Source organism: Vipera berus (genome assembly GCF_964194415.1).
Source record: "Vipera berus genome assembly, chromosome: 3".
Taxonomy (NCBI): domain Eukaryota; kingdom Metazoa; phylum Chordata; class Lepidosauria; order Squamata; family Viperidae; genus Vipera; species Vipera berus.
Genome location: NC_138204.1, coordinates 129,879,557 through 129,894,008, shown reverse-complemented (window position 1 = coordinate 129,894,008; position 14,452 = coordinate 129,879,557). Strand labels below are relative to the sequence as shown.

The following is a 14,452-nucleotide window of genomic DNA, read 5'->3' as shown; positions in this document are numbered from 1 at the left end:
GTTGGGTTGAAACTTAACATTAAGAAAACCAAGATCATGGCATCCGGCCCTCTCAATTCCTGGCAAATAGATGGGGAGGAAATGGAGGTAGTGACAGATTTTATTTTCCTGGGCTCCAAGATCACTGCAGATGGGGACTGTAGCCAAGAAATTAAAAGATGCTTGCTCCTTGGGAGGAAAGCCATGGCAAATCTAGACAGCACACTAAAAAGCAGAGACATCACCCTGTCAACAAAAGTGCGTATAGTCAAGGCTATGGTCTTCCCAGTTGCAATGTATGGCAGTGAAAGCTGGACCATAAGAAAGGCTGAGCGCCAAAGAATTGAAGCCTTTGAACTATGGTGCTGGAGAAGACTCCTGCGAGTCCCTTGGACTGCAAGGCGATCAAACCGGTCAGTCCTAGAGGAGATCAACCCTGACTGCTCTTTAGAAGGCCAGATCCTGAAGCTAAAACTCAAATACTTTGGCCACCTAATGAGAAGGAAGGACTCACTGGAGAAGAGCCTAATGCTGGGAAAGATTGAGGGCAAGAGAAGAAGGGGACGACAGAGAATGAGGTGGCTGGATGGAGTCATTGAAGCAGTAGGCGTGAGCTTAGATGGACTCCAGAAGATGGTAGAGGACAGGAAGGCCTGGAGGAACATTGTCCATAGGGTCGCGATGGGTCGGACACGACTTCGCAACTAACAACAACAACAACAACAACTGCATGACAATAATTCAATTTTAGTTATTTTGTAATTATAAACTATACTGGAATGATTGTAAATTTTTACAGTTCTAACGTAAAGATAATTTAATTTATACAATAATTTTGCTATAGGAATTATTCCATTCTGGATGACAGCCAAAATAATCTGAAGCTTTGCATAAATGTAAATGAAAATAAGTGCTGCCTAAACAAATGTGTGGGTTTTGTACTGTTCATATGGAGCTGCAAAAATATGGTTATGATATTTTAGTTCAGAGGTACACAACTTTGGGGACAAAGGCTATGCCCAATTTTCATAGGCTGTATTGCAGATAATGTATGGGATTAGAACAAAAAGACTAAAGCATGTCTGAAATTAAATTTGATTTATGACTACATTTAATGAATGAAGATTAATATGATTTTTGCCGATGAAGTTTTCCTCTGTTGTAGACACTAAATATTATAATCTAATGGCAACTTTGGGAGGACTTTGGAAGCTCTGCCTAAGATTAAGGGAAAGTCTATGATGCTTTGAGCTGTAAATTATGTTCCTCCATATCTTAGCACTGTTCTAATTTCTGCTTTAGCCTTTGGAAGTAAAAATGTGCTTGATATTTATGGGAGCTGTAAATCAATGCAACCATAAGGCACCCAAGAAGGATAAGCTAATATGTTTCATGGTATATAGATCATATATGAAATAAATATCTCCTTTTAGCAATGATCCGTGCAGTTCAGATATTTGTACTCCTTTTCTATTTTCATATGCAAATAAAAGGCTTATTTTATTCATTACTATCTAGCAGCACATACTGTAAGAAAGGTTCTGCATTAGTAACATGCTTCATTATTGCTTTGCACAGTGCTGTGCCCCTCCATGTCTTAGTCATCCAGGTCATGGTTGTCCCAAAGGTGCCTTTTTTCAAATAACAACTGGACCTTCTTGATTTTTCTTGAAGACGTTTTGCTTGTCTTCCAAGAAGCATCTTCATTTCTAGCTAACTGGTGGAACTGGCTGAAAAGAGTATAAATCTTTCCTTCTCCACCAGTTACAGATAGTCCTTGACTTACAATCATTCATATAGTGACTGTTTGAAGTTACAATGGCATTGAAAAAAAGTAATTTACGACCATTGTTCACACTTAGGACGGTTGCAGCATCCCCATGGTCACATGATCAAAATTTGGATGCTTGACATCCAGTTCATATTTATGCCATTTGCAGTGTTCCAGTGCCATGTGATCAGCTTCTGTGACCTTGTGACAAGCAAAGTCAAGTGCACAAGCCGTGTACCACAATAGAGCTACTAAACTGGCAGTACTACTCTGCATTAACAATCAGATCAGCCATTTTCTTGTACTGTAAGGGAACAACTAGCTATTGATTCTTTCTCCCTCCACTAAATGTTCTGATCTCACGCTGTTGCTTTCTGCTTCAGATCTAGACTTCTCTTCCTAATATAAGTAGCTTTTTTCTGTGATTCTCATCCATTATTTCTTCTTTGGTCTTATTCACGCACATACACCATTGGCCCCTTGTTCTTTACCCTTTTAGCTCTAATGCTGTGTTTTTTTCATATATTGTATCATATGCAGTACTTAGTGTAAATTCTCTTTTGTCTATAGCAATTCAGCTTCCTAATCTTTCTGCTAATTAACCGTCTGCCGAATGCGAGTTCTAGGCTTTCAGATGTCATCAGTTTTGCCAAGTACGGCCTGTTGAACGTTGCTTACTATTCTTTACTGATCTGTGGCCCTGATGGGAAATAATTATTAGAGCTAAAACTGCAAAACAAGGCAACATCATTGATTTAATTTTAAATTAGTGAGCGTTACTAATGGGATTTATCATACTCAAAAGACATAATGGAGATTTCTTCACAAGCTGTTTGTCTGAAATGGATTAGGATCTCCTGCTTAAGCATGGGTTTTCCCTAAAACACGAGTCCCCAACCCCCGGTCCATGGACCGGTACCGGGCTGCAGCATGCCAGTTAACAAGCAAAGCCGCACAAAGAAGCAAAGCCCCATCCGTGGAATGCAGGCAACACACAAACCTACAAACTCTCCAATCACAAAAAAACATTTTGCCATGGAACCAGTCCCTGGTGCCCAAAAGGCTGGGGACCTCTGGCCTAGAAGATCTCCAAGGTCCCTTCCAACTCTTATTCTGTTATTCTGCTATTCTATTAAAATAAGAGAGAATGGGCCCTTTAACCTTCTAGTTATTGTATGTAAAAGTCCTGCATGATACATAAGATGAAACGAGCTGTAGGTCTCAGTTTTATACTGGAACTGATTGAAGTACTTTAACCGAAAAGGTGCTGCCATTTCTTCACCTGATTACCTTAATTCATCTGGAAATTCATGGATGATCTCCACTTTAAATGGATCCATAGAAGTTGCTAAAATAAACTGTATTAGCAGAATTTTAAAACAAAAATAATTAATAAAAAGCCAATGTATACATCAATGAACTGAGCATTTTTATTTCCAAAACATACTTGAAAAATGAGTAATCACTACTAAAATATTTAGTATGTTGTAATATTGTTTCTTTAATTTTTTATTCATTATTAAGTTTATGTGCCTCCCATCTCACTATCAAGTAATATAATACTGTATATATATTAAGACATTTATAAATACTAAATTCCATTGTACTGTCGCTCCTAGGCTATTTTTTGACATCATATTGATATTGCTTTATTATAATATTTATTTTCTTCATTGTGCTGTTGTCTGGTTCCTACAAATCCACTGTAACATTCAGTTATGCTAAAAGCAAAATATAATTTGCATAAAACTTTCATTATCAAAAGAATTTTAGAAATAAAGTCAATGTAGCATGGCTTGCTGGAACTGAATTAAATTTCATGAGGTTCTTAATGATGAACAAGAGAGAATAAGTAAAAAGAATAGCTAAACTTTCTAACAATTATGACAAAAAGGAAGTTTCTGGGCATTTTTTCATCCATCCAAAACAAAATATTATTTTCAGTTTCTGCAACTGTAACAGTTGTAGGATATACTAAGAGATCTAATCACATACTGATCTGAATTTTAAATATTTTTGAATTAATTTTTTGTAAACACAAATTATTAACTGTTCTGGATAGCTAGCTATAAACAAATGGTGTATTTTTCCATCCTTACACTATATTGCATGTATGTGTATGTTTGTGTATTATTATATATCGCTTTTTTAGTCAAATATGTTGATACGGATATTTGTATATAAGTGTAAGAGAGTGTGTGGCTGTAGAACATAGCAATATTATACAATATATTTATTAGAAATGCGATATACTGAAAAAGAGCCTTGGTGGAGCAGTGGGCTAATGCCTCCTTAAGTAACACCAGCTGCCTGCAATTAGTGCAGGTTCGCATCCCACCAGGCTCAAGGTTGATTCAGCCTTCCATCCTTCCGAGGTAGATAAAATGAGGACCCAGATTGTTGGGGGCAATAAGCTGACTTTGTAATAATGCCGCTTGGGGGTGTGTGTGAAAGCCCTAACAAGCAGGCATATACATAGAATGAAGGCTACTGCTAAGCTTGTACGCCGCCCTGAGTCTTCGGAGAAGGGCGGGATATAAATGTAATTTTTTTAAAAAATAATAATTTCTGGGTTTGTATTAAGTGGAAACTAATGGCCTGCTGTGTCTGTAAAAACATGCTAGGGTGAAATGTAGTTGACCAACCTGTGTTAAATAAACTCAGCAAACATAAATTTGCAAAACTAGAATGAGAAAAAGGATAATGAAATGTATTGTAATTCCAGTAGGAATGAAACACAAATCATTCTTTTTTATCAAAATTTATCCAGCTCTTTTCTGAACAAAAACCATAGCCATTTGGAATATAATAGAAATTGTATGCATAACATCACATTTCAATAGTAAAGATGTACCTAAGAGCAGAAATTGGGGTTGATAGATCTTCTTGGGAAAGCCTTTTAATAAGGTTGATCCCTATTGACTAACGTTTCAACAGGCATCATAAGCATCTGTATTTTATCTTGCAGGAGTTACAGTTTGAGAGGCTTACACGAGAACTTGAGGCTGAACGTCAGATTGTAGCCAGCCAGCTGGAGAGATGTAAACTTGGATCTGAGACTGGAAGCATGAACAGCATTAGGTACTTAATCAGAATGATTTTATTATTTTTGCATAATAAATTGAAATTGATAGTTGATTGTATTGACCATCCTCTTGTGATGCATTGCGTATCAGAAACTGTCTAATATAGCAGTAAAGCAAAATTATTTTTAAGTTACATTATATGTGTTACCTGATAATGAATTTGAGCAAAAACTGATAGCAAAAACACACACTGTGAAAACTGGGGAGGTGATGAAATAGCATGACATATAAAACTGCTAAATTTAGCTCCTTTTAAAAAAGAAGAATGGGCAAGAAAACAATGTGAGAAATAAATTCAGTGCTGTAGAATTTGAAAATGCAGAGTGCTGCAGGTCATCTGCTACCATACAAACAATAGTTTTTTTTATCATTTTTCAGTTTGGTGATTTTAATCAAATAAATACTTGCCTTAAAATATCTGTAGTTTTAATTGTTCTGGTTTTTCCCCCTGGTATTTTTGCTATAGAATTGTCAACCTTAAAATGAGCATCGTGATTATACTTTTGCTACTTGATTTGATTTTTAAAGGTGTATCTTAGCTAGAGAAATATGCATAAAGTAATGAATTTGTGTTGGTTTCTTAGACTGCTTTTTTAATGTATGCACAGTTAGAACCACTTAGTTCAGCTTAGATAACCCATAAAATTTAAACACAAATGGGTCTGGGAGATATCAAGAATGCCTATCACTGCCATTCAATATACATCTCAAAATAGGTAATGGCAAATCTCATCTGGAGTGATGTTAAGAAAACTACATGCATGTGAATCCCAGAAGTATCCAACGAGAGTCTACCCTTGTCTAGCCAAAGATAGGAAAATAGAATGATTGCATGAAATAAATTTGTAAAAACTTTGTAAAAATAATTTAGAAAGGGGTTTAAATTCCTACCTGTTGAAATAAACTGATAGAAATTTGAAAGACCTGAAAAATAAAGTGAAATCATTGCTTTTAATAAATGATCAAATATACTGTATGTGTTCATTAAATGTTTTTGATTTAATTAAAACACGGACAAATTTATATTTTTCCAAATCTGCATATCTTATTTCAATATATATCCATATCCTCATTATCTCTAAAATAGATTTGACAAAGCACTCTCCTTGGGGCTGTCTTTAAAAACTATCTGGAAGCTGCAGTTGATGCAAAATGCAGTAGCCCCTCTGTTGCTAGAACAGCATTTTTGCTCTATATGGGTTACTAGTGGGCTTTCAAATACAATGCATAAATGCAGGATTTAACATAAAATACCTACATGTCCAGTACCATCTTTTTCTGGTAGAATCCACCTGCTACACATTCCAAATTAGAATACTGATTATTCCTCCTTGAGGTTTGCAGTCCTAGGGTTCAATGAAACAATTAAAAACAGTCAGTTTTCATTATACCCAATATCCTAAATCTGTAACTTATATGTAACTTATATGTACCGTATATACTTGAGTATAAGCCGACTCGAGTATAAGCCGAGACCCCCAATTTCACCCCCCAAAACTGGAAAAAGTTATTGACTCGAGTATAAGCCGATCCGCCGTTCTGCAAGCCTGAATACACAGGAATACCCTGTGTGGCCGCGGCTCGTCGGCAGGTCTCCGTTCCTCCTGCCGACCTTTGGGGAGGTTTGGGCGCCTCCCCAAACCTCCCCAAACGTCGGCAGGTCTCCGTTCCTCCTGCCGACCTTTGGGGAGGTTTGGGCGCCTCCCCAAACCTCCCCAAACCTCGGCAGGTCTCCGTTCCTCCTGCCGACCTTTGGGGAGGTTTGGGCGCCTCCCCAAACCTCCCCAAACCTCGGCAAGTCTCCGTTCCTCCTGCCGACCTTTGGGGAGGTTTGGGCGCCTCCCCAAACCTCGGCAGGTCTCCGTTCCTCCGCGCAGACCTGCCGACCTTTGGGGAGGTTTGGGCGCCTCCCCAAACGTCCCCAAACCTCGGCAGGTCTCCGTTCCTGTTTGGGGAGGTTTGGGCGCCTCCCCAAACCTCCCCAAACCTCGGCAGGTCTCCGTTCCTCCGCGCAGACCTGCCGACGTTTGGGGAGGTTTGGGCGCCTCCCCAAACCTCGGCAGGTCTCCGTTCCTCCTGCCGACCTTTGGGGAGGTTTGGGCGCCTCCCCAAACCTCCCCAAACCTCGGCAGGTCTCCGTTCCTCCTGCCGACCTTTGGGGAGGTTTGGGCGCCTCCCCAAACCTCCCCAAACCTCGGCAAGTCTCCGTTCCTCCTGCCGACCTTTGGGGAGGTTTGGGCGCCTCCCCAAACCTCGGCAGGTCTCCGTTCCTCCGCGCAGACCTGCCGACCTTTGGGGAGGTTTGGGCGCCTCCCCAAACGTCCCCAAACCTCGGCAGGTCTCCGTTCCTGTTTGGGGAGGTTTGGGCGCCTCCCCAAACCTCCCCAAACCTCGGCAGGTCTCCGTTCCTCCGCGCAGACCTGCCGACGTTTGGGGAGGTTTGGGCGCCTCCCCAAACCTCCCCAAACCTCGGCAGGTCTCCGTTCCTGTTTGGGGAGGTTTGGGCGCCTCCCCAAACCTCCCCAAACCTCGGCAGGTCTCCGTTCCTGTTTGGGGAGGTTTGGGCGCCTCCCCAAACCTCCCCAAACCTCGGCAGGTCTCCGTTCCTCCGCGCAGACCTGCCGACGTTTGGGGAGGTTTGGGCGCCTCCCCAAACCTCCCCAAACCTCGGCAGGTCTCCGTTCCTGTTTGGGGAGGTTTGGGCGCCTCCCCAAACCTCCCCAAACCTCGGCAGGTCTCCGTTCCTCCGCGCAGACCTGCCGACCTTTGGGGAGGTTTGGGCGCCTCCCCAAACGTCCCCAAACCTCGGCAGGTCTCCGTTCCTGTTTGGGGAGGTTTGGGCGCCTCCCCAAACCTCCCCAAACCTCGGCAGGTCTCCGTTCCTCCGCGCAGACCTGCCGACGTTTGGGGAGGTTTGGGCGCCTCCCCAAACCTCCCCAAACCTCGGCAGGTCTCCGTTCCTGTTTGGGGAGGTTTGGGCGCCTCCCCAAACCTCCCCAAACCTCGGCAGGTCTCCGTTCCTCCGCGCAGACCTGCCGACCTTTGGGGAGGTTTGGGCGCCTCCCCAAACGTCCCCAAACCTCGGCAGGTCTCCGTTCCTGTTTGGGGAGGTTTGGGCGCCTCCCCAAACCTCGGCAGGTCTCCGTTCCTCCGCGCAGACCTGCCGACCTTTGGGGAGGTTTGGGCGCCTCCCCAAACGTCCCCAAACCTCGGCAGGTCTCCGTTCCTGTTTGGGGAGGTTTGGGCGCCTCCCCAAACCTCCCCAAACCTCGGCAGGTCTCCGTTCCTCCGCGCAGACCTGCCGACCTTTGGGGAGGTTTGGGCGCCTCCCCAAACGTCCCCAAACCTCGGCAGGTCTCCGTTCCTGTTTGGGGAGGTTTGGGCGCCTCCCCAAACCTCCCCAAACCTCGGCAGGTCTCCGTTCCTCCGCGCAGACCTGCCGACCTTTGGGGAGGTTTGGGCGCCTCCCCAAACGTCCCCAAACCTCGGCAGGTCTCCGTTCCTGTTTGGGGAGGTTTGGGCGCCTCCCCAAACCTCCCCAAACCTCGGCAGGTCTCCGTTCCTCCGCGCAGACCTGCCGACCTTTGGGGAGGTTTGGGCGCCTCCCCAAACGTCCCCAAACCTCGGCAGGTCTCCGTTCCTGTTTGGGGAGGTTTGGGCGCCTCCCCAAACCTCCCCAAACCTCGGCAGGTCTCCGTTCCTCCGCGCAGACCTGCCGACCTTTGGGGAGGTTTGGGCGCCTCCCCAAACGTCCCCAAACCTCGGCAGGTCTCCGTTCCTGTTTGGGGAGGTTTGGGCGCCTCCCCAAACCTCCCCAAACCTCGGCAGGTCTCCGTTCCTCCGCGCAGACCTGCCGACGTTTGGGGAGGTTTGGGCGCCTCCCCAAACCTCCCCAAACCTCGGCAGGTCTCCGTTCCTGTTTGGGGAGGTTTGGGCGCCTCCCCAAACCTCCCCAAACCTCGGCAGGTCTCCGTTCCTCCGCGCAGACCTGCCGACGTTTGGGGAGGTTTGGGGAGGCGCCCAAACCTCCCCAAAGGTCGGCAGGAAGAACGGAGACCTGCCGAGGTTTGGGGACGTTTGGGGAGGCGCCCAAACCTCCCTAAAGGTCGGCAGGTCTGCGCGGAGGAACGGAGACCTGCCGAGGTTTGGGGAGGCGCCCAAACCTCCCCAAACAGGAACGGAGACCTGCCGAGGTTTGGGGACGTTTGGGGAGGCGCCCAAACCTCCCCAAAGGTCGGCAGGTCTGCGCGGAGGAACGGAGACCTGCCGAGGTTTGGGGAGGTTTGGGGAGGCGCCCAAACCTCCCCAAACAGGAACGGAGACCTGCCGAGGTTTGGGGACGTTTGGGGAGGCGCCCAAACCTCCCCAAAGGTCGGCAGGTCTGCGCGGAGGAACGGAGACCTGCCGAGGTTTGGGGACGTTTGGGGAGGCGCCCAAACCTCCCCAAACAGGAACGGAGACCTGCCGAGGTTTGGGGACGTTTGGGGAGGCGCCCAAACCTCCCCAAAGGTCGGCAGGTCTGCGCGGAGGAACGGAGACCTGCCGAGGTTTGGGGAGGTTTGGGGAGGCGCCCAAACCTCCCCAAACAGGAACGGAGACCTGCCGAGGTTTGGGGACGTTTGGGGAGGCGCCCAAACCTCCCCAAAGGTCGGCAGGTCTGCGCGGAGGAACGGAGACCTGCCGAGGTTTGGGGAGGTTTGGGGAGGCGCCCAAACCTCCCCAAACAGGAACGGAGACCTGCCGAGGTTTGGGGACGTTTGGGGAGGCGCCCAAACCTCCCCAAAGGTCGGCAGGTCTGCGCGGAGGAACGGAGACCTGCCGAGGTTTGGGGAGGTTTGGGGAGGCGCCCAAACCTCCCCAAAGGTCGGCAGGAGGAACGGAGACCTGCCGAGGTTTGGGGAGGCGCCCAAACCTCCCCAAAGGTCGGCAGGAGGAACGGAGACCTGGGGAGGTTTGGGGAGGCGCCCAAACCTCCCCAAAGGTCGGCAGGAGGAACGGAGACCTGCCGAGGTTTGGGGAGGCGCCCAAACCTCCCCAAAGGTCGGCAGGAGGAACGGAGACCTGCCGAGGTTTGGGGAGGCGCCCAAACCTCCCCAAAGGTCGGCAGGAGGAACGGAGACCTGCCGACGTTTGGGGAGGTTTGGGGAGGCGCCCAAACCTCCCCAAACGTCGGCAGGTCTGCGCGGAGGAACGGAGACCTGCCGAGGTTTGGGGAGGCGCCCAAACCTCCCCAAACGTCGGCAAGTCTCCGTTCCTCCGCGCCCTGCCTGCCTGCTTCTTTCCGCTGCGGAAAGAAGCAGGCAGGCAAGGCGCGGAGTTTGGGGAGGTGCGCGCGCACCTCCCCAAACCTCCCCAAACTTCGGCAGGTCTCGGACGGCGGTGGCTTGGGAGAGGTGCGGGCGATCCCGGAAGCACCAAAGCCTCGGCCGCGCACAAGTCCTCGGTAAGTTTTTTTTGTTGACTGGAGTATAAGCCGAAGTGGAATTTTTCAGCCCAAAAAGTGGGCTGAAAAATTCGGCTTATACTCAAGTATATACGGTATATGTATTTTAAATGAGGCTGGATGCATGTTCACGTGAAAATATGACTGAACAAATTATCACCTGAACAGATTTCATTTTAAAGAATTTAATTCATATGTAAAGTTCAGAATCCAATGTTTCATGGGTTTCACAGTTTACTATTATATTTTTGTTCAACAAACAAAAGATGGGATTTTTAAAGATCTTGTTTAAGAAATGCATGTCATCTGATTCAAACTTAATACAGTACTGCTGTGTTGAGTTTAATATATACTCAGTCCCCTCCTCCCACACCCTCTCCATCCTTCTCTGGTCTAGTCGTATTTTAATTCAATGATCTGAATCCAGAGAGTGTTACATTGGGATGTCCTGTGCTAGTAGATTTTTGGATCTAAATAGATTGTCTCAAACCATTTCCCACTGATGTTTGTCAGGTCTTTGTTTGCCATGTTTTGAAATGATATCTTTTTTTTCTTACATGCAGAAGTTCCTAAATGCTACTTTTCAGTAGCAGTGCCTATGTTATGATCTAGCCCCCCCCCCCATAGAAGCCTAACTTAGCTTTGCAGTTTTAATCTTCTGGCGACTTGAAAACTGAATTATTCCATTGGGCTTATAGGACACACTGGGTTCTTTGACTTAGTTTACAATATTCTTCAGCCTATATCCATTGAGTTATGGTGGTGCTGAAAAAAAATGAACTTAACAGTTGGTCATCGAAGTTGTAGCTGTTGCAATTGGTCCTCAGAGATCTGGCCATCGCAGCATCCCTTTGATGATGTGATCATGATTTGGGCATTCAGGTACTTGGTTTGTGATTATGCCATCACAGTGATGTCGGCAGGGAAAGCTGCAAGTCACCCCAGTAAGTTGCTCCTGTTGCTTTTTCTTCTGAGGAATCTGCTACGGAATACAAGATCCTAGGGATCTCATACTCCATAGCATCACCCCCACACCGTAATGTACATCTGTCTGCAGCACTCTACCATAGTGTCAACCAACCTGCCCGAAGCCTCCATCAGCCCTCCATTCGTCTCCACCAGACCGCCCATGTCTACTGGCATATGTAACATTCACTTAAAAGGAAATAAAACTTTTCAGTCTCACATCTGCAGGAGGAAGGAGAACTGATTAGAGAAAGACTTGTTCCCCAAATAGTAAACTTTGGCTAACAGGACAATAGCTGTGTTCAGCCATTTTGTTAAATCATATGCTGTTTATCTTTGCTTTATTAAATAAAACGCTGTTGAATAAATTCACAAAATAAACCACGTTTTACAAACCACATACCCCAACAAAGCTTCAGTATTCGCTAATTTTAGATATCAAGAACTGTGGTGACGTAGTGATTAGAATGCAGTATTGCAGACTAACTCTGCCCACAGAAGCAGGAGTTCGATCCTAACTGGCTCAAGGTTGACTCAGACTTCTGTCCTTCCAAGGTCGGTAAAATGAGGACCCAGTTTACTGGGGGCAATATGCTGACTCTGTAAACTGCTTAGAGAAGGCTGTAAAACACTATGAAGCGATATATAAGTCTAAGTACTATTGCTATCTTACTAAGCAATAATGTGGTACATTTGAAAGAGGAAAATTCTCATTGTTTAAAGTTATAATCTGAATTTCGAAAGACTTACAAATGTGTCTTATATGAACTGAAAATTATTATTATTATAACATTGAGTCATTGATTATATGGTTATTTCGTTTTATGCATTTGTGATTATTTAATAGACATGCAATAAGGCAAAATGTAACTAAGGTATTTTATAGCAAATAGATCTTTTTAAAAGATTACTGTTCTCAATATATGTATTTGTTTTGACAGAATATTGCCTCTAACACTCATTGATATTTTCAAATGAATTATTTACAAGAGAGCTAGTTCTTTTTTCTTTTAATGCCAGCACTTTATATTTTACAATGAATAGTAAATAATTAAGAAAAGAAACATATTTCCATTCAACTTATATAAAAGCTCCATGCTATCTTCTTTTATGTGCTACTATGCAAATGTACAATGCTACAAAAGAATGTGCAATAATAGGCAAAATTAATACAGGAAACATCCACTCTAAATTCTGCAGTTTTCATATCATTCATTTTTAAAAATTGCCTTTAATGATTTGATTGAATGGGATTTGAAGTTGTTTATCATAGGAAAGAATGTTGTTTTCCGTTTTCTGCAGTGTGAAAGCAGCGAGAGAAGATGAACCCACCCTTAGAATTTAGGATACTTTCTGGATATATTCCACCACAGCACATATTATACTGGTGGAAAATAACACATCCTTAATCACATATAATAATTTTATAGCCTTTTTCACAGCAGTTAACTGTTCGGACTCAGATTAATTACGTAGTTTCAAGCAGATTCAAACTGCTTTGTTTTACTGCAGACTAAGAATGGATCACAAGAGTATTGGGTTAAGTATCTCCTTTGACTGCTATACTTATTTGACTGCTGAGTAGCTCTTTAGCGCTTCTTTTTAGTTTTCGTTAAGGTTCTTGCATGCTTGAATTTGGTAGCATGTGAAATTCACAGTGAGACTGTATCAGGCACTTGGGAGAAGATGGACTCAGTGTCATGTCTTACTCATTTGTATGCTGCTACAACCCTACGCATAAAGAAAATCAGTTACCATGGGATTTGGTATTGGAGACTCTGAATCAGAACAAAGACGCTATAAAGCAATTACGAAGAGCTCTACTGAATGGTTTCAAGAGAGACTTGGTAGTGATTTTCCAGTTGAGGAAGGCTTGGAAATCATGCAGTATATTACTTTGTTACAAAAGTGAAAGTACAGAAAAATCATAATTTAGTCCCTTTAATGTCAAATGGCTTGAAACTTGTATAAAATAAATTTTAAATCCTAAGCAAGAATTTGGATATCAATGCACAAAACATGTTAATTGCGATCAATTAAAAAAAACAAACCATTTGGTTTTGTTTAATAGCAGAGTGACATTTAGCTTGCCAAAACATTAATACTTCGTATAAATAGATCAGGAGGAACTGTGAAGAATGATTTGAAGTATATGTGAGAGACAGCAGGGAGGGGAGTCTTTTTGCAGATAGAAGTATGGATGTAGACTTGAAATTCTAGTCGCATTTATCCAAGTGTTTTGTTGTTGTTGTTTTTAACACAAAGAGGATCTGTTCCTTTGAAAATCTTTAGGGCTATGCTGTACAGTTGCTACAGAATTGCTATATAATTTCCTTCAGTTGTTTGTTTAGGAGATGGTAGGAAAACATTGATGGGGCTAATGAAAAATAAAATTACACTGTATTGAACTTTGATTTTATATTATGAGTTATCAAAGTCATTTCTTTTAATTTTAGACATTCTCTCCCTATGATTTCTGAAACATAAATTACCAAAGGGGGTGTCTTTTGCATCTTTAACTGTACACTTAACAAAGTAAGGGGGATTACTTTCAGCTGCTAATATAAGGAAATTATATTGTTAAGTCCGTAATATTTTTTTCAAATATTATTTTCTTTTGTTTTATAAATAATGTTCTATTCTTTTTTCAGGAACTGAAAGTTCCCAAATTTCACCCTCACAGCAACCCTATTAGATTGATTAGAATGAGAAACAATGAGGGCTGCAAGGCCATCAAATGAAAAATTGGGGACATTTGCTCACCTATCTCAGACAGCAGATTAAGCCACTTACTTTTCCTCCTTCCCACCCAGTTTAACAGATGCACGTTAAGACAGAGAATTGGTCTGCCCCCCCCCCGTGTTTTTGAGAGAGTTTCTGTACATGCAGATAACACTTTCACTCTTAGTTTTTCTTCCCGAAAATCATCAAGCAACCATTTCCCTTAAATGATCAAGAGAAAAAAATAAAGCGAGTATTTCTTCCAATGTGGAAAAAAGCCAACTGTGCTTTTTTTTAACAATCCTGTGTTAGCTGAAATAAAATCAGCTGTACCCTGTGATACTACTGATATTGCGCAAGCAGAGAGTCTGCAACTGCCTTTAAGCTAGTGCAAAATCCTACTTAAATTCTTGGAAATTAAAATGATACTGAAGGTGAAGAAGACTTTAGTTTTTAGATTATGAAAAATCATTTGGATAATGAGCA

At 43.7% G+C, this 14,452-nt stretch overlaps 1 protein-coding gene across 1 annotated transcript in view; it reads left to right on the top strand.

Annotated features, from left to right (window-relative positions):
- Window positions 1-14,452, top strand: part of CTNND2 (catenin delta 2) — a gene marked incomplete at its 5' end in the record, with an annotated part of 412,468 nt that overhangs the window by 62,158 nt on the left and 335,858 nt on the right. The window contains one exon of the mRNA XM_081326152.1: window positions 4,719-4,831. Within this exon, the coding sequence (XP_081182278.1) occupies window positions 4,719-4,831 (113 nt within the window). The remainder of the gene's footprint in view (window positions 1-4,718; window positions 4,832-14,452) is intronic.